At 50.0% G+C, this 24664-nt stretch overlaps 8 protein-coding genes across 8 annotated transcripts; 3 read left to right on the forward strand and 5 right to left on the reverse strand.

Moving 5' to 3' along the window:
* Positions 1–640: 640 nt before the first annotated feature.
* Positions 641–3568, reverse strand: N7489_005812 (putative PHD finger and SET domain protein; the record flags this gene model as incomplete). The annotated part of the gene is made up of 1 exon (XM_056711564.1): positions 641–3568. One exon carries the CDS (start codon positions 3566–3568, stop codon positions 641–643), a length of 2928 nt encoding a protein of 975 aa, XP_056569985.1.
* Positions 3569–5416: 1848 nt separating this feature from the next.
* N7489_005813 (putative proline permease) lies at positions 5417–6931 on the reverse strand (the record flags this gene model as incomplete). Its single annotated transcript, XM_056711565.1, has 1 exon — positions 5417–6931. The coding sequence occupies one exon, from the start codon at positions 6929–6931 to the stop codon at positions 5417–5419; it is 1515 nt and encodes a 504-aa protein (XP_056569986.1).
* Positions 6932–7293: 362 nt separating this feature from the next.
* N7489_005814 (putative nuclear pore protein (SEH1)) lies at positions 7294–8594 on the reverse strand (the record flags this gene model as incomplete). The annotated part of the gene is made up of 3 exons (XM_056711566.1): positions 7294–7400; positions 7459–8311; positions 8385–8594. The coding sequence occupies 3 exons, from the start codon at positions 8592–8594 to the stop codon at positions 7294–7296; spliced, it is 1170 nt and encodes a 389-aa protein (XP_056569987.1).
* Positions 8595–8918: 324 nt separating this feature from the next.
* N7489_005815 (UDP-N-acetylglucosamine--dolichyl-phosphate N-acetylglucosaminephosphotransferase) lies at positions 8919–10435 on the forward strand (the record flags this gene model as incomplete). Its single annotated transcript, XM_056711567.1, is given in 4 exon segments — positions 8919–9157; positions 9215–9395; positions 9454–10049; positions 10066–10435. 4 exon segments carry the CDS (start codon positions 8919–8921, stop codon positions 10433–10435), a joined length of 1386 nt encoding a protein of 461 aa, XP_056569988.1.
* A 192-nt stretch (positions 10436–10627) lies between these two features.
* N7489_005816 (DUF895 domain membrane protein) lies at positions 10628–12241 on the reverse strand (the record flags this gene model as incomplete). Its single annotated transcript, XM_056711568.1, has 4 exons — positions 10628–10807; positions 10866–10962; positions 11017–12058; positions 12118–12241. The coding sequence occupies 4 exons, from the start codon at positions 12239–12241 to the stop codon at positions 10628–10630; spliced, it is 1443 nt and encodes a 480-aa protein (XP_056569989.1).
* Positions 12242–19436: 7195 nt separating this feature from the next.
* On the forward strand, positions 19437–20901 carry N7489_005817 (zinc-binding alcohol dehydrogenase family protein; the record flags this gene model as incomplete). Its single annotated transcript, XM_056711569.1, has 4 exons — positions 19437–19688; positions 19751–19791; positions 19867–20312; positions 20369–20901. 4 exons carry the CDS (start codon positions 19437–19439, stop codon positions 20899–20901), a joined length of 1272 nt encoding a protein of 423 aa, XP_056569990.1.
* Positions 20902–21281: 380 nt separating this feature from the next.
* N7489_005818 (uncharacterized protein) lies at positions 21282–21473 on the reverse strand (the record flags this gene model as incomplete). The annotated part of the gene is made up of 1 exon (XM_056711570.1): positions 21282–21473. One exon carries the CDS (start codon positions 21471–21473, stop codon positions 21282–21284), a length of 192 nt encoding a protein of 63 aa, XP_056569991.1.
* A 194-nt stretch (positions 21474–21667) lies between these two features.
* luA (3-isopropylmalate dehydratase LEU1) lies at positions 21668–24053 on the forward strand (the record flags this gene model as incomplete). Its single annotated transcript, XM_056711571.1, has 2 exons — positions 21668–21874; positions 21936–24053. The coding sequence occupies 2 exons, from the start codon at positions 21668–21670 to the stop codon at positions 24051–24053; spliced, it is 2325 nt and encodes a 774-aa protein (XP_056569992.1).
* Positions 24054–24664: the final 611 nt, after the last annotated feature.

The raw sequence follows: 24664 nt of genomic DNA on the forward strand, positions 1-24664 counted from the left end.
ATTGAGATCACAGATATAAGGGCGGAAACGACAGGTCGCGTGAGGAGGCATTTCCCCTCGCGATGCTTGAGTCATGTGCTTCAGCCTATCATCTCGCATTAAATTGAAGCTTGACTTCCGATTGAATAGAAAGTGTATTAACCTGTGTTTGACATTAGCACAATTTGACACAGAAAGGAACATCAGAGAATAGAGCATGTATAGTCGAGATATACCAAGTGATAAAGCAGGAAAAGTTACATTGTTCGTACAAGCTATCTAGCGTCTCAATAAGAGGCCATACATATCCAACATTAGACTGGACAAATCGTGAAAGATCAAGTGCTGCATCTCAAGCAGACACAATTCTCAAAGACCCTGACCCAAATGGTATTTCCCGTAACCAAGAACCAATTCCAAACCACGCCATACGCCATCCAGAGTCCGAAAAGTCGGAGGGAAAAAAAGAAGCCGGCACAGAAAACAAAATGAGAAAAAAAGAAGAGGTTGAAAGTAGTCCGAACGCCTGTGCCGCCTCGCTGTAAGGTATCGAAATGAAATCACACGAGAAAAGAAATTTTGGGTCGTAAGAAACGTTAAATCCACGGCGGAATTTTCCTTTTATCACAGGCCCACCATTACTGCCACGCGGATGGTCGTATTACGAAGGGATAGACGGGTTTTTGGTGGGTGTCGTCTCCGGTGCGTCCTCCATAGAGATATCTGGAGAGTCAGAAGGCTCATTCTTGTCACCTCCAGGTTCGGTCTTGTGGGGAGGTTCATGATTATCACCAAACACCGTTGTGATGGCCAGAAAATGTTGGGTACGTAGACGAGAATCACCAGGAGGCGGAGCAGGAGTAGTAGGAGCAGGAGCTGGGGGAGCTGGGGGAGCTGGGGGAGGGGGAGGAGGAGGAGGAGCCGAGGCAGGAGGAGCTGGTTCTGAAGTTGGAGTGGTCGCCATAGTGCCACGTCGAATCAGATAATCACCAAGACTGAGTTTCTTCTTGGCGGGTGTGGCTGCGAGCGCAGAACCAGAAGTTGGCATGAGAGAAATTGGCGAAGCTGTGTCGTGAGAACTAGGCGATGCAAGACTCCCTGTCGACATAGAACCGGGACTAAGCGCTGACGGGATATTCGAGGCCCTTGGTGGTGGCATGGAAACATGTAAATTACCACGATTGCCAGCTCCAGGCATTCTGAAGGTATGTGCTGCAGTGGATGGCCAATAAGGCGGAACTGCCGGCTTGAGCAAATCACTGCTAGGTCCAGACGCCGAGGATTCCAGTCTGTACGACATGGCGCTCCGGGTATCAACGTCACCTTGGTTAGGTCGCGCTGGAAGGTCATAATGCATTCCTCGGATCGTAACACCATGGTACTTGTATTCAGGCTGGGGATACTTGGACTGGTGGAAAGACCACCGAGGGGGCATCGCAAGGGGGCCGTGATCAGCAGGTATTCCCATTCTGTCCGAGTCTTCCTGGAGCAACTCGATATGAGGCCTGTCGTCGATTGGAAGCGGGAACCAACCGTACCACCAGGGGAGGACTCCAGATGGCACCACGCTCAAGTCGCCGGACTCCCATGCATTTCGCTGAGCCCAGTCCTCTGCGATGTGGTGTCCCGCGCACCACCGAATCTTAAGCATAAGTGTTGGATGGATCATGTCGAGTTTGTATCCTCGCCTCAGGCGTTCTGCACGCAAGAAGGAGCGCTCAACATCGTCAGCGTAAAGTTCAGTTTGAGCGTCGACATAGGCAACTTGAGGCTGGGGCGATTGTCCTGCCATCTCAGAGGACCGAGTCACGCCAGGCTCGTGATAAGGTTTGAAGCCATCACCAGTTTGAGTTGAGCTTGAGACTGTTGCAAGGGTGGACCGTCTCGGATGGCCACTAGAACGCTTTTTCCTTTTGGGATTGACGGTTTTAAGCTGCTCTAGCTGTTGGAACTGCTTTTCGGCATCCGCTATCTTGCGCCTTTCGCGACTGGAGAGCGCCGGCAGTGTTAGCTGTAAAGCCGTGGGGCTGAGATCGCGACTGCCAGTATGTCTACCACGAGCGGAACCGGAATTTGATCGGGTGTCGGCTGGCGGATCATGCTCGTCAGAATGTTTGGTGTCGCTGCCGGCGCGACCGATGTCATGGATACCGAGGGGTTTTGGCTTCTTGCCCTTGCCCTTCACCTTCGACTTTGGGCGTTTGTTGGCAGGAGGCTTGGCGCGTCGATCAAGCTTGTTCAGTACACAAGTTTGCGGGTTTCCACAAGCACAACCACCGAAGTTCGCCAATGTGGTGCTAATGCAAATAGCGGCGTCCTTCGGATCCACCACTCTGTCCTTGAACTCCTCCTTCACTGTCGTGTCGGAAGGAAAGAAAGAGTCATCAAAATACCACATCGTGGTAATTTCCGAGTTTGCAGGAATGTCTCTTTTAGCAACGAAACAGAAATGGTACTGCCGGCCATTGGTGATGTAGATTTTCAAGTTAACGTTGGCCTCACATGACCGCCTGACGTGCCGGAGCTCGTTCCCTTCCTGACGACTGTCGATGTACAAGTCCAACTGCCGGTTAAAGAACACGAAAGGCATGGCGTGCCCCAATTCCTCCCATCGGTTGCTGTCGAGCTTTTTGTAATCCTTGACGTGACCTAATTGGCCAAAGATTTCACCGACAACATCGTCCTTTCGAACCGGATCCTGTGTTTTCAAGATCTTGTGAACTGGGTGTTTACCACCGATCTCAATGGTCGAGTCCGTGATGGTCTCTGTTGTCAACGAGGGCCAGCGAGACCGATCCATAGCCTCTTCGGACCGTTTGGCGAAGTCTTCAACACTGAGTCCATCGGTAACTCGCGCCAAGATCTGTGGGTCCTTCAGCCAGGCAACAATTTCATTGACGAAATCCACGCCGTAATTGAGGATGCTCTTCGATTCAATAAATTGATCATCGCGGTCGTAAAGAGAGAGAAATTCGTCCGAATAATGAGGGATGGGAGGGCCAGGGATGGTTGTCGGGCTCATCGCAACCGAGGTGGAGGATCGACGATTTTGCGATTCAGCCGACTGACCAGGAACCGAAATACCACTTATTGAAGTTGATGGGCGGCGAGACACTTTTGCTTTCTTGGACGGTGGCTGCTCACGGGAACCCGAGTCATGTCGTCCGTGACCAAAGGCGTTCACCTCGGCATCGTTAGACTTTCGCTTTTGTGTTTTGGGGCCAGATCGTCTTGATTTCCGGTCACCGTCCTCGCTTTTCTCCCGGATCCGCCGCTGCCGTTGTCGTTCGTGGGCACGGCGATTGTCAAGGGGCCGTGGCTCGCAGTCGACACAGTTGTGCACATCTGGTACTTTCTTGTCTGGATAGTAGCAGAGAATGTGCTGCCATGTCTCGCACCCTTCACAGAAGACCGTGTTGCCATCATCTTCATCGAACGAGCAAATGCACTTGATGGTGTAAGGTTCTTCATCGGGTGCGCCGGAGTCAGAGGCGGCGCCGTCGATGGCGGCAGGGGACCCGCGATGGGCGTGGACCGGATAGGAATCCGTTGTGGCGTGCGTGATGGCGAGGGAGGAGGTATCTGTCATCGCCGACAGATAACCCCCTCTCAGGCGAAGACAAAATGATGTTTTCTCGACAGAGGCGTAGCCAGGCTGTCACTGTTCAAGTCGCATATCAATTTTCCTCGTAGTCGTGTAGTTTTCCAATTTCGTCTGGTTGGACAAGGACGCGTTGGAAAGTCGAAGAGGGTGCGGTCACAAGGAAGCGAAAGGGGGGGAAAGGAAGTCGGAGAATCGATAATCGGGAAGAGATTAAAGAGGTCGGCGCGAAAGGTTGAAAAGGAGAGAAAGGAAGGAAGAAAGGAAGAAAAGCGCGAAGAAAAGAGGGTAGGGGAAAGGAGAGGAAAAAGAAGAGAGCGAGTTTGAGGAACTGGAGACAGGGAAGGAGGAGGCTACGGGGGCCTAAGGCAGAGAATGGGCCGTCCGGGTAGGCAGAGAGACCAAGTGCGTAGGGGGCTTTGAAAGGAGTTCAAAGGTTGAGACCTGGGAAGTTCAGCGAGGGAAGAATGACTCGACCCGAAAGCAGCCATTCAAGGGCGAAGTCTCCGCCTCTTCTCTTTCCTGGTTTTTCATTTTGATCAGAGACACCTGGACAAGATTCAATGTCAGTTTTGAAAATTCCAAGGTTTACCGGTATGGTAATTTGGTAATCTGCAAAACCGACTGTTCTCAGCAAGCCATGGAATACACTAGTCCTTATCAGGACTAGTCTCATTCAACGCAGTGGAGAAAGTCACGGGAATGTCATTGGATGCCCTAGGCATCCTGGAGGTAATCAATGGGGCGGGTTAGCATCTAGATGGGTGAGTAGGAAACTGATATGAAAGAAAAAGAAGTAGGAAAAAAAAAAAACATCAAGAATAGATCTACCCTCAGTCGAATATCAATCGACGGGGCAGTCCTATTGACCCTTCCACCGGGTTATAACGAAACCCAGACATGGCGTGCCGTAAAGCGAGATATCTCTGCAAAGTGAACAAGACCCCAAAAATGGTATAGATCTTGAATGTGCCGGAAGGCTTTGTGATCTGGTCCATTAAAACCTCTCAGACAACGGGGGATTTTCCTGAGGGAGGACAAAGGAATTCCTACGAACTCGGCTCGGGAAAGGAATCCGTGAGAATGCAAGGGGAGAAAGAAAAAGGCGATATGGGCTACCTACGGGAAGGGAAGTATTAGAGGTTCAAATGAGAGGGGTTCGGGTGGACAAAAATGTATCCAGGGGAATATAAGAAAGTTGAAGAAGCAAAGTAAAAAAGTAACATGGGGAAAACACGGGAAAATGCTTGGGAGAGATAGAAGACGAATACTGTTTCAAAGAGGGGCAAAGGGGTCATCTGTTCTTGTACGACAAGGTTTCAGGCATTATACTGTAAAGTGTGATGGGAACATTGAAGAGAGAAGGGAAAAGAAGTTGGAAAGGTTCCAAAGAGGTTAAAGGGGCTTCCAAGGTTGTTAAAGATTCCGATATGATTTGTGATTTGCGCTTTTGCCACAAAAGAACAAAGAAAAATAATACAAAACCCCCATTTGGATTCAAATGTTCACATTGTCCCGGTTTCGATACAATATATATGAAATGTCATGAAATGTTACTGTATTATTGGGTATTTCTCCTCTTTCTCTTCGTGGATGTCTACTATACAATTTGCAAATCACCTTACTGGTTCTTCTCGGGTTACGCAAGAAACAGAAAACTTGAATTCGAAACAAATGATTACATGTAATCAATAATAACCACGCTGACTCCTAGCCGATTCCATCCATTCTTATACAATCCACGTTCCTCGCCATTTGCATATTATCTTGACACTCACTGCTCCCTGAACGTAGCCTGGCTGACTCGCAATTCAAACGCCCCTGAAGCCTCCGGGATTACATCGACTTCCCCCGATGCGGGTTCGTCTTCTGTGTCCGAGGTTCTCTTGGTCCTGCACGGTCGCCATGGCTGCGTCCACCCATATCCATTTGCCTTTCAATTTCGGCAACGGGCGCAAACTCTTGGAATCGACGGAATAAGTACAGCAGGCTGAATACACCGATATTGACATATGCGATGATCAATCTGGTTGCTCGGGACGTCAGGTTTCTCTTGGGGCCTGCCCACAACCCGCCGCCCAGCAGCAGTAGGGTACTAATGGCCATCCCGAAGTATGTGGCAAATGGCTGTACAGAGAAACTATACCGCTTAGTGACTCCCTTCGCTCTGAGTTGTCGATTGAAGCGAATATAGATGGCGCATGACACAAGCGTGGAGATAAAACAGGCGCTCGTGACCAGACGAAGGAGATACGTGTGCATGATCGTACTCGGGATCTTCACTGAAACAAAGGCAAGACAGGAGAACAAGGCAGATGCCACAACGGCCAAATATGGCACATGTCCACGGTTGCGGGTAGAAAATGCCGAGGGCGCATGGCCGAGCTCCGACATTGCACAAAGTGTGCGAGAAGAGAGATACAAAAAGGATCGTCCAGAAGCCACCGCGGAGAGCAGGATTGCGACCATCGCGATCGTAGGTACAACTTGAATCTTTGCGTCTTTGAGCCCGATAAGGTAAGGAGAAAACCCGGAGCCCGTTCCGTTGTTTGTCAGACGTGTATCATTGGAAGGAGCCATAACTCCCATGGCCAAGGAGCTCAGGATATACGAAAATGCCGTTTGAGCAACGTCAGCTTTGACTACACCTGGGATGCCGGCGCCTAGAATCGCTGATTCACCAATTGACGGCATAAGTGATGCTGGCATTTCCGCGTGGTGCACAATCAGCTCGGGGGCAAACGCGAAGGCGATGGAGCCGTCGAGAAGACATTGGAAGAAAGCCAAGAACCGTCCCGATACACCTCGGACTAGATACTCGTTCATCGCCCCTGGGTGTTTCCAGTATTTGAATCCCCACGAGGGCTGCGTATCCACACCCCCAAGACCCAGAGCCAGAGAGAGGACGAAGAGGGTCGCGATTGTGCCGATCTTGATCGCAGTGAACAATCGCTCGGAGCTCTTGAAGATTCTTTCCGGCAGGAAATTGCATCCGACGACGATGGTCGTGATGATAACCAGTCTGATTGCGATCGTAGAACCCGGCTTCCACAGGCCAAGGTTGACCATCGCCGATGTGATTTCGTATGGGACGAATAAAGCGAGGGTGTACCAGCGAAGGTATGCTGAAGCAAATGCCAGACTTTTTGACATGTACTTGTAGCCATTGGTGACTAGTGTGCCATGTGGCGATGGCAAGTGAGTGGATACTTCGGCCACGCTCGTGGTCATGGCAAAGGTCAGAATGGATAGGATGATGTACGACAGGAGTAGCGAGGCAGGTCCACCAACCGCGAGCGCCTGGCCAGCGCCGATGAACAGGCCAGTGCCAATGGTAGGACCGATAGCCATGGTGAATTAACAATAAATATAGATAATGAAGTAATTATAGGTGATGAGGGTAGAAGGTTGAGAGTGGTTTGAGAAGAAAATTGTCAGGGTGTCAGGGAACCAACCACGGCATCTCCAAATCGTTCTTTCCTTGTGTAATGGGGATAGTTCGAGACTAAAACAGAAATAGCAACCTTGAATTCGACTAATTAGTTCCAGAGATACTACCTAGGTACACAGTGAGAACACAGGAGTATGCAGAAATCAAATGTAAAGGGTATCATTGTTTGTGAAGGAAAATAAATGGGGTGAGGGTGGGAAGAGACAAGTATTGGGCACTCTGCAATAATTTTCCATGTCTCGCAGTGCTTGGAAGGATAAGATCACTGAGAAGCCATGTCTGTTTCGGCGAACTCGAGCCATTCGCCAGACAAAGATCTTTTCCAGAACCGAACTGCCCCATCGTCCCCGGAGGAGATCAACGAGTCACCTAACAGTGGATTAGCGAAAAAGGCTTAGGGTTGTAGATACAACGAAGGAACACTTACCAGAAAAGGAGAATTGAACCTGCCACACATCGAGGTGCTTAGTATCAATGCAAGCCACCTGTTTGAACGAGTGCCGAAATTGGGATTCCCCGTTGGCTTGGCGATCAGTCACTGACGCAGGCACACGGCTTGCGAGGGCAGAACCGATCCCGGACTGCGATGTCGCTCGGAGTGATGGTGACTGTGACTGTGACTGTGACTGCATGCGAAGGTCCGCCTTCCGGCCGTTAGAGTTCTGTGCTTGACCAGCTGGCATCGTGTACACTTCAAAGATGCGGACCAGACCATCCTTGCCGCCGCTCGCAATAAGATCGTAACCACGAACAGAACCATTTGCCCAGGAAATGTCTCTCACAAGACCACCGTGACCATTCAGTTCAATTGCATGGTAGAATCGTCGGTTTGCATCAGTGCGATAGACCTTGACGGTGTCCATGGCAGCCACAACTAGCGACAGGCTCTTCCGATCAGAATCCGGTAAGACAGTGTGAGTGATATCGGTAGGATCATGGTGAAACTGGACTTTGAAACTTGTTTCCTCCCCGCGTTCCGGGGCGGTACACACTCGGAACTGGTCAACAGGCTGCCAATCTGCAAGGCTATCGGGGCTGACGGGTTCCATAACCATGAGATAGCCATCGCGTGTTATCGCGGCCAGCCATGACTCCAGGTCAATGTTGCGGAAGTCAAGTGATACAAATGGATGTCTTTGGGGTGCGGTCATGCGAAAGACCGATTTGAAACGCCGTCCTGAGTTTGATGGTTGGGTTACATCTTCTTGCCAAATTTTCAACTTCATGTCCTCTCCAACACTGCCAATATGTTGGCCTGTGAAAGGACCATTCCATGTGGCCTGATATAGCAGTTTAGTACATGAGCCGCAATGGTAGCCTTAGAATTGCGCCCTGGCTTGTTTGGGGACATACATCGCGTATCTCAGCATCGTGGGCGCGCCAGGTATCTACCAGTTGCCATTGGCCATCCTTGAGATCCCAAACTTTCATGCGGTGATCAGAAGAAGCGGTGACAATACGGTTGCCATAGAAGTTAAATCTGGTGACAGTGACCAGATCCCGATGGCCAGCGTCAAAGTCGGCAAATCCCGCCGATATCTCGGGGCGCTCCACTGCCCCCATCGAAGCGGACTGGGCTGTGAGATTGACGAATTAGACAGCTGGGCCAATGTCGATTTAAATTTTATGCATCTGCACGCATGTGGTATGAAACAGGTGGTTGACGTCGCCTTACCTTTATTGGTCGACGGGATACACTCTCACCGCCAAATTTAGCGGTCAGATAGGTCTGGCAGAACTCGATAAGCTTATCGAGTATTTGGAGAATGAAGACAGATTGCGCGTCGCCGACGTGGACTTTTCCTCTTGTTGCATAGGTCGGTTCCTTGTGAATTTCTCTCTGCAACAAAGGGACATCGTTCCTGCCACCTGGGTCGCATGTCCGCCATGCATACCTCAAACACCCTCTCCCGTAAGGAGACTTGGCGTCTACTGGCCCTCGTGGGGGCCGGTTTAGCGATACTCAACGCCACGTTCCAAGGTGATGGAGCGCCTTTAGTGGCTTCAATTGCACTGTGTGGCATAGTGTTTGCGGTGGCTTTTAGCCTGGTTCGGTGGCTGGGGCCTGCATTTATTAAAGCAGGACTTAAGGGAAAAGATATGGCAAAGCCTAGCCGCCCCGAGATGTATGTATACGGCTCTTGAACTTGTGATCACAGCATGTACTAATATTTGGGGTCTAGACCTGAAACCATGGGCGCTGTCTGCGCTGTTGTATATCTGATGTCGCTCATCATGTTTATTCCGTTCGCCTTCTACAAGGATATTGTCGCAGCCACATCCGGCGGCGGAAACCGTGACGTCGTGATTGAATCGCAACATATTGAGAACGGCCGATTCCTTCATCGATTTCCGCACGGAAAGGTGGGTTCTGATTTTACATTTGCTGATGCTGGCCTCAAACTAACATACAATTGGATAGCTTGCTTCTTACCTTTCTGGTCTCTTGTCTTTGCAATCAGTCGTGATTCTCGGGATCGGTGATGACCTGTTCGACATTCGCTGGAGGCACAAAGTCCTGATACCTGCTTTCTCCGCAATTCCGATGCTCATTGTGTACTTTGTTGACTTTGGCGTCACCCAAGTTGTCGTGCCGGTGCCGCTGCAACCCTACCTAGGTGACATTGTTGATCTTGGATGGCTGTACTACATGTACATGGCAGCGGTGTCAATCTTCTGTCCAAACGCGATCAACATGTTGGCAGGTATTAACGGTATCGAGGTCGCTCAGTCACTGGTGATTGCGATTCAATTGCTATTCAATGATGCAATGTACCTTGCACCTATGACACCATACCCGCACCCTGCCACCGACTCGCACTTGTTGTCGATATACTTTCTGCTTCCATTCATTGGTGTATCAGCAGCCCTTCTGTTCCATAACTGGTATCCGTCGAAGGTGTTCGTGGGTGATACGTACTGCTATTTCGCAGGTATGGTGTTCGCCGTGGTTGGTATCCTTGGGCATTTCAGCAAAACGCTGCTGCTACTGTTCATTCCGCAGATTTTCAATTTTCTGTACTCGACCCCGCAGCTCTTCAAACTCATTCCTTGTCCTCGCCATCGACTGCCAAAGTTCAGTGCTTCCACTGGGTTGCTGGACGCTTCTGTCACGGAGTGGACGAGCCCCCCCGTCACCTTTGATTGATACCGCACTGCGCCTATTACACACTTTGGGACTGGTGCGGATCACCCAAGACGAAAATGGTCGAATTACTGAATCAAGTAATCTCACTATTTTGAATCTTTGGCTGGTGTGGATGGGTCCGATGCGAGAAGACCAACTGGCGTGGCACATGGTTGCAGTGCAAACTGTCTGCGGAATGATCGGTTTGTTCGTACGGCATCGTCTCGCATTGCTCGTGTTCCACCATGATAATAGGGAATTCGGTTTCATCGCATAGCTTTAAAAGTCTTCTGGTCTGCGAGAATCCTGGGCACAAGCCAATCATAGAGTCATAACCTTTTCAACGTATACCATTTTCAACACAGACAAGGGGGTCTACCCCAGATTTAAATTAAATATCCTTGCGCCGGACCAATTCTCTCAGAGATTTGCGCCAACATTTACCTAGGTAGTCGCTTCCTCTATCCATTCACTCCTGATCCAAGGTCCCACGCAAACCAGGAGTCTCTCTAGCGATCTTTTTATCCCCAAAAGCTTCTCCCACCTCTTTAACAATGAGCCAGGCAGGGAATATCGCGATAGCCCACAGGCCGAAGTTGAGGTATATACTACCCACCGCGGCCATGATGTTCACGCTACTTAGGCCATACTGGAGATACCCCGTTAGTATTCATGCTATACAGAAGCGAGTCGAGAGGTGTACGTACGCTGACACACTGGGCGGCGGATTCAGTCCCACGCAACAAGCCCGCAATCCGGACGACCTCTTCTTGATCATCCGCAAGGTTGCCCACCAAGAAAAACCTGGTCAATCAGCATAATCCCAACCGAGCCGTCACCCAGCGAAGACCAACTTACAGATACATATAGTTGAGCTGGAAGCCAGCAACCCAGAACAGGAAGAGGACGAAGGCTCTTCCAAAACCTGGGTCAGTCCAGTCATATATCGGGTTTGTCTTGTTGAACTCCGTTGTCAACACTGAAGCCCAGATCCAGCACATGCCTTGCCAGCCGACGACTAACAAAAATGCGTATCGACTTCTCTTTTTCAGTGATATCCGCTTGGTGTCAAGGAAGGCTCCTAGAAGGTTGCCGATGATCAAAGCAATCACACCGGAAAGGAATGACCCGAGAGCTCTGGCCCGTACTGAGAACCACAACCCCTCGTACGAAAACATCACAGCCTCTGTATAAACAGCCTGGCAAATAAATGGAATGATGTACAGGAATTTGCGACTGATCCAAAGCTTCGACATACTCTTCATCTCGTATCCGATGCTATTCGCCACCTGAAGTTGAACAGGGATCCCGTCTTTTCGCTGTACCTGAGATGGATTGTTCAAAAGCAGACCAGCGAAAGGGCCAAGTGCTTGTAGCGCAATAAAAATCAGGTACACAGTGTATGAAATAGAGCCCGAGGTCGATCGATGAGCATTGACGCCGAGACTGATGACACCACCGAGTATTTGTCCTCCAACTCGGAAGCTGAGCCAGAACCCCAAGAAGCGTCCTTGGTTGTATGGCTCGGGATATGAAAGTGCGATTGCTGCCTCTGCCATCCAAAAGATGCCTGCTGACATGCCGCAAAGTGCCGCGCCCAGGATAACCAGCCATTCTTGATCAAATCGATTGTTTGTATATAGCCCTGCTGCGTAAGGTGCGTATCCCATTGTTCCCACGATAAGTGTCCATTTGATGCCGATAAATCGCACGATAACACTACCAAAGAAGCAAGACACTACCATAAGCCCGAAGGTCAAGGCGTTCGCTGCGTTGACGAGATAGGGTTCCTCTTCGCCTCCTCCACCCAAAGAGTTCATGGCGCCCCAAATTCCGGGGGCAAGAAAGTTGCAAATGCCGAGAATAAGGGCATTGTAAAACGTCGAACGGTACCATTTGACTTCCAGGGTAACAGTCAGCTCCGTCGACTTTGAACAAGAATAGGTATTGCAAGCTCACCTTTACGTGGCCCACCAAGCGGCGAATTGAAGGAATCCGCACTGGTCACCACGTCACTTGGCGCAACGTCTTTTTCAGGGTTTGTCATAATAAGTCGGAGTGGGTTATTGGGGAGTCGAGTCATTTTTGACTGGCATTGGGGTGTTTTATAACCAGAGCGTCTGCGCGAGATCTATACTCCATATCAAAAGTGGTCGGCTGTACTCCGTACTGCCTCGAAAGATTTGTCCACGACGGTAATATCGGAAAGAATTTATTGGTTTGTGGTATTCCAGACCTTCTGTCTAGCTTCAAAGGGATCTAGCCTTGACACTCACTTAATGTTGTCGTTCTGTGGTGGAATTACGTGCTCGCACGGAACTTTCAGGAGGCGGCACAGATCCTATAGGCAAATACTCCGAATTGAAAAACTGTTAAAATGCTCAGATCTACTGAGAAAGAGGCTCGTCAATGAATATATAACCAAGTGGATTGTGAATTCTCAAGGGGGTTCTGAGGAATCGGATGGATGGGAACATGGAGACACACTAGGAACCCCAGAATTGTATTCTATACAATATATGTGGAGTAGACTCGGAATACTCTTGTGTTCCAATGATATTAGGAGCTCAAGTTGTACTAAGCATTTATACTATAAAAGATGTGCTTTGTTTTACAGTCGCTATAGCAAATCCGATATATATTTCCGGACCAGTAGTATTGAACAATTCCAGTCGGTTAATAATTCAAGGAGAACAAATTAGTCCATATTTTCGATTATCGTCACTTCTGTGACGATCTGGAGGTTCTTGCGGTCACGTGATGATGTTTGTTTCCAGGCATGTGACAGACTAGAGTCCGGGACGAGGGTCGACAGAGATTTCTGCCTGAAGTCCCCGACTAGAGGTCTCGACGCACAAAAGGATCTTGTAGTGTCGATCCTTTCCCCTTTTTCTCTTTCCCCCTTGTACTTAGTATTTTGAAATCAAATGCACTCTTTTCTCGTGAAGAACTGGCAGGTCACATAATACTAAGTACCATCTCAATTTCTTTATGACAGTACGGCTGTACAAACCATCAATTTGATTGGTTTCGGCCCCGTCACATCCCCACTTTCGTTCCTTGGCACCGTACAGCCAAGACCTTGACCCACGTTGATCCCGGACCCGTACCGAGAACCACCGACCAATCAAGATGGTCGGTCCGAGACGAAACCCACCCACGAATCGGGACAGACAGCCTGTCCCCGTGCCTGATGAAGAGACTGAGCAAGAAACTGTCGCTGCTCATGAACCGCATACCCCGACCCCCGATCCGCAGAGACCAGTTGATACTGGTGAACGTGATGAAGAAGAAGAACCGATCAGCGCACGGTTGCGCCAGACACCGAGAAGTGAAAGATTTGTTGAGCTTGCTCGTGATCACCAGAGACTGCGAAATCTGGTCCAGGAACTCGAAGATGAGATCATTGTACTGAGAGCAGAGAGAACTGAACCTGACAATGCTATGGAAGCACTCCGCATCGAGCGAGACGAGGCCATCGCCCATAGAGACATCGCTATCCGCGAACGTGGTGAACTTGCCTTCCGTCTCCTGAATCTCCAAGGTCAGAATCAGCATAGTACCGGCGCACCGATTGTGGAGGCCGCTACCGCTCGGAAGTCCACCAAAATGCCTGATGCACCCATGCTGAACGACGGAAAGGAAGTCCGATTTGAGACTTGGGAAACTGTGATTCGCCAGAAACTCGAGGCAAACGCTGACCATTACCCTTTGCCTGTTCACCGCAAGCTCTATGTCCAGAGTCGTTGCGAAGGTAAAGCTCAGCTACACATTGCTCCCCGGATGAGCTCCGATGCTAGCATCCCGTACGCAGACGCTGAGGATATTATCCTTCACCTGAAGACTGTCTTCGCGAACCCAAACCGACGTGCAGAAGCTTACACCGCATACCATAAGCTCAAGATGAAACCGAAGGATAGTTTCACTGATTTCCTTGCGGAGTTCATGCAGCTCGCCGAAGAAGCTGTCGTTGTTGCCGAAAACCGCAAGCGTGATCTGTATTCGAAACTCCCGTACCTACTTCAGAGTCAAGTCATGTGGGCAGTCAACCAAGATACTGTCTCATTCGATGCATTCACGCAGAGCTGTCAGAGCATGGCGCACGAGATCAGTCTCCAGCAGGAAGCAAAGACCTCCTCACGTACCCGATCTACGATCCCCGCTGCCGGTGCCGGAGGTGCATCCGCCGCGAACCAGTCAAGCACTCCCCGCGTGAAGCGCGAGTACACTCCGAGTCTGTCTGCCTCCGAAAGAGAGACCTTGATGAGAGAAGGACGATGCTTTAACTGCAAGGAACATGGACATATGACCCGTGATTGTCCGAAGAAGAAACCGACCCTCGCTGTCGCGACGACTACTCCCACTATGAACCCTCCCCGTGTGGACGAGATCGTGGAGCTTGAAGCTGATACCGATTCGGGAAAAGTTCCTGCCTAGGCGAAGTCTCCCTCCTAGGCGGACGGAAGGTGTCACTGTTTTCGCTAGATTTACAGAAGTTGATTGGCGGTCCCAGAGATAGCTTAGTTTTCAATACACAGCTAATGCACAATGGACGCTCATTTTCTATTTCAGCACTCGGTGACACTGGAGCAGATGGTTACGTTTTTATCAATTCGTCAATGGTTATAATATTGGGCAAGCGTTTCGGACTCAGGGTAGAAAGACTAGACCGTGAATGCCCAGTGCGAGGTTTCAACGGTAAACTAGCAGAACCTATACGACATGTGGCTTTCCTTACGATTTGTATCGATGGAAGGATTCAACGACAGATCCCTATGTTGATTGCAGACTTGGGAAAATACGATATCATCCTCGGGCGGATGTGGTTTGCCGAGCATGATGTCCTTCTCGACTGTCGACGACACCGGATGATTTGGCCAGATGAAAGGACTCTCTTCGATGAAGTGGCGAGTAAGATCTCTGTCCCAACCCCGAAGACTATCCTACAGAGATCTCCGCAAGACGACATTCACCAGAAGGACGCAGACCGGAGAGATCGTCTCTTCGAGTTGATGGAGACAACTACGGAAGTACAGAAACCGAAGAAGGATATCTATCTTCACGCCCGTGAGCGCCAGTACGGACACTGGCAGATACAAGAGCAGAGAAAGATGGTACGGAACATCAAGGATGAGATACCAAATGTTCCACTCTCCAATGAGAAAGAAGACAAACCTCCCCTTCCTGCAATCGATATCAGTGCAATTGGAAGAGTCGGATTCGATAGATGGGAAGCACGGAAAAAGAGAGACCCTACAGAAGGAATCGAGATCTTTGCTACCTCACTCTGTGAGATAGACCGAATTCTTACTGTAAAGTCGTCTGTCGAGGAGGATCCTGAACTTCAAGAGATCAAGAGGACATTGCCGCTAGAGTATCACGACCTAGCCGAAGTGTTTTCAAAGAAGAAGTCGGATGAATTGCCCCCATACAGACCCGGTGTGGATCACGATATTGTTCTTGAAGCTGAAGCACAACCGGGTTACTGTCCCCTTTATAAGCTGTCTCTTGACGAGCTGAAGGCGGCGAAACAGTACATTGTTGAGAATCTGGATAAGGGCTTCATTGTGCCAAGCGCGTCCCCTTACGCATCTCCAATCTTGATGGCAAAGAAGCCTGGTGGTGGACTCCGATTCTGTGTGGACTTCCGAAAGTTGAATGCAATTACCAAAAAGACTGTTACCCACTCCCTCTGATCGACGAAGTGCTTCAACGAACTAGCAAAGCGAAGTACTTTACCAAGCTTGATATCAGACAGGGTTTCCACCGGATTCGTTTAACCCCAGGAGCGGAGGACTTGACGACCTTCAGGACACGGTACGGATCCTTCAAGTATAAGGTGACACCATTCGGGTTGACTAACGGACCGGCTACGTTTCAGCGGTTCATGAATAACATCTTACGAGAATGCATGGATGAATACGTAGTTGCCTTTGTAGATGACATCCTTATCTACAGTGAGACTCTTGAAGAACATCACAGACAGGTGAGAGAAGTGCTCTCCCGACTGCAGAAGGCTGGTTTGCAAGTTGCTCTCTCAAAGTGTGAATTTGCTGTCACGAAGACCAAGTTCCTTGGGTTTATCGTGAGTACAGATGGTATCGCGGTTGATCCTGAGAAGATCCGGGTGATCCAGTCATGGAAGACCCCATCGACAGTGAAAGGCGTGCAATCCTTCCTCGGATTCTGCAACTTCTATCGACGATTCATCCAGGGATATAGTTTGATTTCGAAGCCTCTGCATCATCTGACTCGACAGGGCGTCCCGTACGAATGGTCTGCCCATTGTGAAGCAGCCTTCACGCTCCTGAAGGAGAAGCTGGTCACCGCACCGATACTCCGTCATTACGACCCAACACGAAAAACAAGAGTGGAAACTGATGCTTCAGACGGTGTGTTAGGAGCAGTATTGTCTCAGTACTATGAAGATGACGATTTCTGGCATCCGGTGGCTTTCTATTCAAAAACTATGCAAGCTGCAGAGTTGAACTATGAAGTGCGGGATAAGGAACTCCTTGCTATCATCCGTGCATTGCAGGAATGGAGACCAGAGCTCGAAGGTCTCGCACGACAAGATCGTTTCGAGATTCTCACGGACCATCAATCTCTAGAATATTTCATGACCACCCGACAAATGAACCAACGACAAGCGAGGTGGAGCGAGTTCCTCTCGCAATTCCATTTCTTGATCAAATACCGACCGGGGAAGAAAAACATCGTCGCAGACGTGTTATCGAGAAAGGAGTCACCTTGTGTCGATAATGGTAGGCAGTTGACGCTCTTACCAGCGGACTGTTTGGAGAAGGGCGTTTATCCACTGGATCTAAACCCAATCCAACCAGAGGACGCGCAAGAAGTTGTTGATAGGGTGAAACAGGCAAACCGCGAGAGTTCGGAGCTCGACGAATTCCGTCGGATTGCGGTAGAAGGAAACAACCCGAAATGGACCCTCCGAGATGGACTCCTCCTCTACGAAGAACGCCTGGAAGTTCCGGATGAAGATGATCTACGTGCTAGATTGCTAGATGAGGTGCACCGACAACCGATGACTTCACATCCTGGTATAGAAAAGCTGAAGAAGCTTATTTCTACAAGATATCATTGGCCCGGGTGGATAGCAGATATCAAACGATATGTGGATAACTGCTTGGTCTGCAAACGAACTAAAGCATGGAGGGATCGAGTTCCTGGACTGCTGCACCCCCTCCCTATCCCAGAAAGGCCTTGGCAACACATTTCTATGGATTTCCGCTCATTCCCGAGGGACCGACACGGGTACGACACTGTCTTTGTGGTAGTTGACCGCTTTAGTAAGAGACCAATTTCTATTCCCTGCTACAAAGATACGAATGCGAAGCAGATGGCTCGGTTGTTTATCGACAACGTGATACGAACCACCGGCATCCCAGAGACTATCGTCTCTGACCGTGGAGGACAGTTCGTTTCCGAGTTCTGGACTGAGTTCTGTCGAATCCTTGGAATCAAGAGGAAGTTATCAACTGCATACCATCCCCAGACCGATGGTCAGAGTGAGATTGCGAATCAGTACATGGCCCAGAGATTACGACCCTACGTTGAGCAGAACCAGGATAATTGGTCAGAAATACTACCCATGGTAGATTTCGCAGCTTCTATCCTTCCCCAAGATACCACGAAGAAGTCCCCATTCTTCATCGAGAGAGGATATGAACCGGCTATGTCTTTCGACTGGAAAGATCAGGAAACCGTGACACCAAATGAGCAGGACGCCGTGCAGATGCTTTCAAATCTACAAGAGATCTGGACTCAGACAAAGGAACAGATTGCGAAGTCACAGCAGTTACAGATCCGGCAGGCGAATCGACATCGGAGAGAGGAAGATTTCGGTGTTGGCGACCACGTTTTCGTGACAACGAAAGACTGGCAGCTTGCCCAGCCTGGTCGGAAACTCGCCCACTTAGCGAGTGGTCCGTACAAGATTATCAATAAGATCGGCAATTCTTACGAACTTGATCTACCGGATTCGATCCAAGTACACCCAGTTTTCCATGCTAGCAAGCTACGAAGAGCAGCGACTACTGAGCCCTTAACGGGACAACATGTTGATCCCCCTCCGCCAATCAAGATCAATGAAGAAGATGAATGGGAAGTTGACAAATTGCTGGATACAAGAACGTATTACCGAAAACTGCAGTATCGAGTGCAGTGGTTAGGACATGATCTTGATCTACAATGGTATCCCGCTGGGAACTTCAAGCATGCACCGCAAAAGGTTCAAGAGTTCCATGATCAATATCCTTCCAAACCAGGTCCCCCAATGCGTTTACAAGACTGGATTGATGCTTCAAAAAGAGATATCATCCTCGATGAACATCCTGATGACGACAAGCCAGCATTCAGAGGCTGAATGCAGTTTTAGCCGGGGGTTATGTGACGATCTGGAGGTTCTTGCGGTCACGTGATGATGTTTGTTTCCAGGCATGTGACAGACTAGAGTCCGGGACGAGGGTCGACAGAGATTTCTGCCTGAAGTCCCCGACTAGAGGTCTCGACGCACAAAAGGATCTTGTAGTGTCGATCCTTTCCCCTTTTTCTCTTTCCCCCTTGTACTTAGTATTTTGAAATCAAATGCACTCTTTTCTCGTGAAGAACTGGCAGGTCACAACTTCCAGACATTCGTGATTCAGGGAGTAGTGAAAATCCTAAGCAGTTTCGTCATCTCAACCCGGGATCACATCAGTTTGGAGGCGAACTTGAGAATTTGGGATTCTGGGAGTCAAATTTCAATTTCGGACTTCAAGAGAGCAGAAAATATTCGGTTTTCTATTGGAATATTCGGTACATATAGCTAATCAGACTTATATCACTTTCCTTGAATCATCCTAATCCTCATAGCCCTCTCTATCTTTCGACAAATATAAGAGCGTTGATCGACCCTCGGTCTTTCAGTTTATCACGCCATTCATGCCCCGCGATGAGCAATGGATAATGACTATGAGCAGGCCTCGGAAGTACGGAAACGCTCTTATTGCGCAAATGTGAGACGAAATTATCCCATTGATCTTGCTAGGAAGCCCCAGAGCCAAGCGTTGTGTGGAGGTGCTCCAGCCCTAGGTACGTGATCATGGGAGGGATTGGTATCACTGCCCCGCGCCCTAAAATGAGGCGTGCTTTGGCTTTATCTTCTCGTCCGAGAGATCATATAGACTGGTACCAAGGGCAATATAGATAGAGCCTAGTTGGATTGGCGTTTCTCTGTGATCCAGCTTCAAGTCATGCCATTACTACCTTCAAGCATCATGTCGACTACCTCTACTTGCCTCCAACTCGAAAAGTTGCAGAAGACCCCGACTACCTTCCACCAGAACCTGTTTTCGGAGTCTATCTCAGATTACTCTAATGAGTCAATGTCTGAGAGTGAACCCCCGTCACCACGGTCTGAGAAGTCAAGGCAGAGAGTCTTGCTTCTCAAGGGGGCCCGAGAACAGTACGCATTAGTAGATGACCATGCTATTCCTTCTGTTTTGCACGAGGGAGAGATCCTTGTCAAGGTATGACGTGTCCCCGCCGACTGGATCTTGTATAACACGAGGTGCTAATTCTTGATTCGCAGGTCCTCGCAGTCGGCCTCAATCCTATCGACTGGAAGGGACCGTAAGTATTGCTATTCTACAGCTGGACACCAGCACCCCCGAACTATAGTCAACAACTAACCGATGAATCGATTAGGGCATTCAACTTTGGTATCCCCAGCCTGCCATGGATCAACGGGCGTGATCTGGCTGGCCTTGTACTACACGTCCCCAAAGGGCCATCACGTCTTCGTGTAGGCGACGTCGTGCTGGTTCCATCAACGGATTACCGGGATATTAGGAAAGCAGCATTCCAAGAATACGCCATTGCTAACGACTTCAATGCTGCCCGAATTCCTTCTTCAACATCTATCCATGCTTCGGCTTCTGTTGGAGTCGCATTCGTTGCCGCTGTGCTGGCTTTGGGCGTCTCATTTGGCCTAGACTTCTCCCTCATCTCACAAGCCCCCGGTCCTAATTTGCCCAATATCATCAAAAGACTTGACCGAACTGATATACCCACCGACATCCATGAAGAATGCTTCGCGTCATTATTGGACTCAGAAAAGCCACAACGTGGAGACTGGGTTGCTATCTGGGGAGGTAAGATACCCAATGTCTCCAGTACTACGATCCGACCACTGACATCCTTATTACAGCCTCGACAACTACGGGTCTGATAACTCTTCAACTGGCCAAACTCGCCAGGTTACGCGTGATTTGCGTAGCGGATGCAGCACGGCATGGCGCTAAGCTTGTGCAGTCCGGTGCAGATCTGCTAGTCGATCGACATGATCCTGATCGTGCGGTGGAAATTATTCGCGGTGTCACCGGAGGCAAGCTGCGATATGCCATCGATATAGTCGGAAGAGACACAGCAACACAGCTTGAAAAGGCTCTTAATCCCGATGGCCATGCTCATCTTCTTGGATTAACCGGGCTTCCTAAACAGAGGAACCCGGGGGTACAATATCACACTGTGCCCATTAAGCTCTTCCATACTGCTCCTGCGGTGGGTGAAGCAATGGTATGCTGGTTGGAAGATCTTCTGCAATCGACGAATCTTACATTGCCAGAGATTGTCCATGCAGAAGGTGGGTTAGAGGGTATAAATGCGGCGCTCGAGACGTTGCGGAGAGGTTCAGTGTCAGGAAAGAGGATCGTGGTTGATCTGGGCTCTTTGCCTCGGTAGCCGACGAGGTTCCGTGGATTCTTCCGACACTTTATGAAATTTTGCTTCAGGAGACACGGGCATTGGCGTTGGGTATCTGACTTTCGGTAGATTAAATTAGACCATGAAACAAGTTCAAAATATGGCAGTTCTTTGCGAAGAACATGTGAAAGCGTCTGATACCCCCGGGGGTTGTATTGTGGAATGATTGGCAGCGGTCAATGTATACATCTCCTTTCCAATATAACATCAGGGGTATACTTGATGGTTTCCCCAGATCACCATATCCACTATGCCATCATGCCGTGTTCGCAGTGCTAAGCGTATAAGCGTTGAGTCAAAAAATGGCGGGCCGATCGGAGGCGGAACCTTGGAAGTAACAGCCAATCAGCGCATTTTAATTACCTGGTCCGGAGCGGGTCTACGAGTGTCCGCCGCCAAGCGAGGTTAGCCGCGTTCCCCCTTTTTGGATCAACCAGCGCCGACCGATATCGGTCGTCCCTTGTGTTGCCACTTCGACCAATAAAATTGCTACCATTCGCCGCTGACCGGCCGAAATCGGCATTGCCCCTCAAGAAGCTCTCCAGCGACATCGCGGATGCTTCAGAGCAGAAAAATATAACAGTCATTCCAATTCCAGTTCCCCAGGTTCTCGGTATTTTACTATATACTATATTGCTCTTCATTGGGGCTCCCGCCTATTACCTCCCCTTTCTCATCATCCTCGAACATTGTACCCTCATATCCTCTATTCACCGCTGCTCTTAATCTTTTCTATCCCCCCACCATGCCTTCCGCCGAGTCAGGACCCAAGACCTTGTATGACAAGGTCTTCCAGGACCACATCGTCAATGAGCAAGAAGATGGCACTTGCTTGATCTACATTGACCGACACCTTGTTCATGAGGTTACATCTCCCCAAGCCTTCGAGGGCCTCAAAAATGCCAGCCGCCAGGTCCGCCGGCCGGACTGCACCCTGGCTACAGTTGATCACGTATGTTCAATCCCGTGTTTATTGGAAGCTCTGACTAATTGAAGCCGGTTTTCTTCGATAGAACATTCCCACCTCTTCACGAAAAAACTTCAAAAATGCCGCCGACTTCATCAAGGAGAATGATTCGCGTCTCCAATGCACAACCCTGGAGGAGAACGTGAAGGACTTTGGGCTCACCTATTTCGGTATGGGGGACAAGCGTCAGGGTATTGTCCACATTATCGGCCCGGAGCAGGGTTTCACTCTTCCCGGCACGACTGTCGTCTGCGGTGACAGCCACACTTCCACACACGGCGCTTTCGGTGCCCTCGCGTTCGGTATTGGAACCAGTGAAGTTGAGCACGTGCTCGCAACCCAGACACTCATTACCCGCCGCAGCAAGAACATGCGCATCCAGGTTGATGGCGAGCTCCCTGCTGGCGTCACTAGTAAGGACGTCGTTCTCCACATCATCGGTGTTATCGGTACCGCTGGTGGTAATGGTGCTGTTATTGAGTTCTGCGGATCTGTCATCCGTGGAATGAGCATGGAGGCCCGTATGTCAATGTGCAACATGTCTATTGAGGGTGGTGCGCGTGCCGGTATGATTGCGCCCGACGAGATCACCTTCGAATACCTCAAGGGTCGTCCTCTGGCTCCCAAGTACGGCAGCGCAGAGTGGAACAAGGCCACCAGCTACTGGTCCAGCCTGAAGTCTGACGCTGGGGCCAAGTACGATAGCGAGGTCTTTATTGATGGCAAGGATATCATTCCCACCATCTCATGGGGTACCTCTCCCCAGGACGTGGTCCCGATCACTGGCGTTGTCCCCAGCCCCGATGACTTCGAGGATGAGAACCGCAAGGCCTCTTGCAAGCGGGCTCTCGAGTATATGGGTCTTGTGTCTGGTACACCCATGAAGGATGTTGTGGTTGACAAGGTCTTCATTGGATCTTGCACCAACGCCCGTATCGAGGATTTGCGTGCCGCGGCCAAGGTGGTCAACGGCCGCAAGGTTGCCTCCAACATCAAGCGTGCTATGATCGTCCCTGGATCGGGTCTCGTCAAGGAGCAGGCTGAGTCCGAGGGTCTCGACAAGGTCTTCACTGATGCCGGTTTCGAATGGCGTGAGGCTGGCTGCTCTATGTGCCTGGGTATGAACCCGGATATCCTGTCTCCCAAGGAGCGCTGCGCTAGTACCTCCAACCGCAACTTCGAGGGTCGCCAGGGTGCCCAGGGTCGTACACACCTCATGTCACCCGCCATGGCTGCCACTGCTGCCATTGTCGGCAAGCTCGCTGATGTTCGTGAGCACGTCGTCGCCAGCCCCGTCCTCGGCAAAGCCTCGCCTAAGATCGACGTCCAGCCCGTGTTCGAATCCCCCGAGACCGAGGATGAACTCGACCGCGTCCTGGACCGCCCCGCCGACAACGAGCCCCACACTAACTCTTCGGCCCCTGCTAGCGGCGGTGGCAAGAGTACTGGTCTTCCCACCTTCACCACCCTGAAGGGTATCGCCGCGCCTTTGGAACGCGCCAACGTCGACACCGATGCTATCATCCCTAAGCAATTCCTTAAGACCATCAAGCGCACCGGTCTCGGTACCGCTCTGTTCTATGAGCTCCGTTACACCGACGACAAGGAGAACCCCGATTTCGTCCTGAACCAGGGCATTTACCGCGACTCCAAGATCCTGGTTGTTACTGGCCCCAACTTCGGATGCGGTAGCTCCCGCGAGCACGCCCCCTGGGCTCTGCTCGACTTCGGCATCAAGTGTATCATCGCCCCCTCCTTCGCCGACATCTTCTTCAACAACACCTTCAAGAACGGCATGCTGCCCGTCGTTGTCTCTGATGAGGTTGCTCTGCAGAAGATTGCCGATGAGGCCCGCGCCGGCCGTGAGGTCGAGGTTGACCTTGTCAACCAGGAGATCAAGGATGCTCAGGGTAACAAGATCACTAGCTTTGAGGTCGAAGCTTTCCGCAAGCACTGCCTTATCAACGGCCTGGATGATATTGGTCTTACTCTCCAGATGGAGTCTAAGATCCGCAGTTTCGAGTCCAAGCGTACCCTTGATACTCCCTGGTTGGATGGCAGTGCCTACCTTCGCCGTGACCGCCGTGGCGCAACTATGGTCGAGGCCGCTCCTGTCCCCAAGACCAACCGTGGTGATGTGAAGAACGAGCCTCTCGAGTGGTAAAAGTTGTTTGTGTTTGTCAAGTGGCTTGTTTTGGTCACTGCCGCAGTTCATTTTTGAGTCACATTTGGATTTCCGAATCATATTCCCCTACTTGTTGCGGCTACGATTTGTCTTTTGTTTTGCCCAGTGTTAATCATGGGCTATTTTATAATTTAGGTAGCCTACGAATTTCAACGAGAATGAATTATGATCATGGATCTGTAGTTCTATATAATAAATTCTTGTATTCCTCCACATTTTGTTTTATTCCGTTCGTCACGTACTCGTATAAGGGGAATAGTATCTTAACCATTACTCTCTCCGCTTTCCTGGCACGAACATAATCAGCAGGCTGCAATGTCGGTGAACCTTGTACTCACGACTAAATCAATTGATACTATAGGCACAATCATACTTCGGTTCTTCCAGCGAACTAGTTCCATGTCCTCTTCCCAGGCGTTGCAAAGATGGCACCGGGACCAAGAGTGGGTTGAAAGGCTCTCTCTGATGCCTATCGCCATGATTTACCATCCTACCTGTACTAAGGACCTATTGACTCCTATAACACAAATAAGATATATTAAGGTGTTCAGAGGGAAGTGCAGGCACACTAACTGGATCTCGACGTCTAT

Source organism: Penicillium chrysogenum (genome assembly GCF_028827035.1).
Source record: "Penicillium chrysogenum strain IBT 35668 chromosome Unknown utg000002l_segment0_segment0, whole genome shotgun sequence".
NCBI lineage: Eukaryota > Fungi > Ascomycota > Eurotiomycetes > Eurotiales > Aspergillaceae > Penicillium > Penicillium chrysogenum.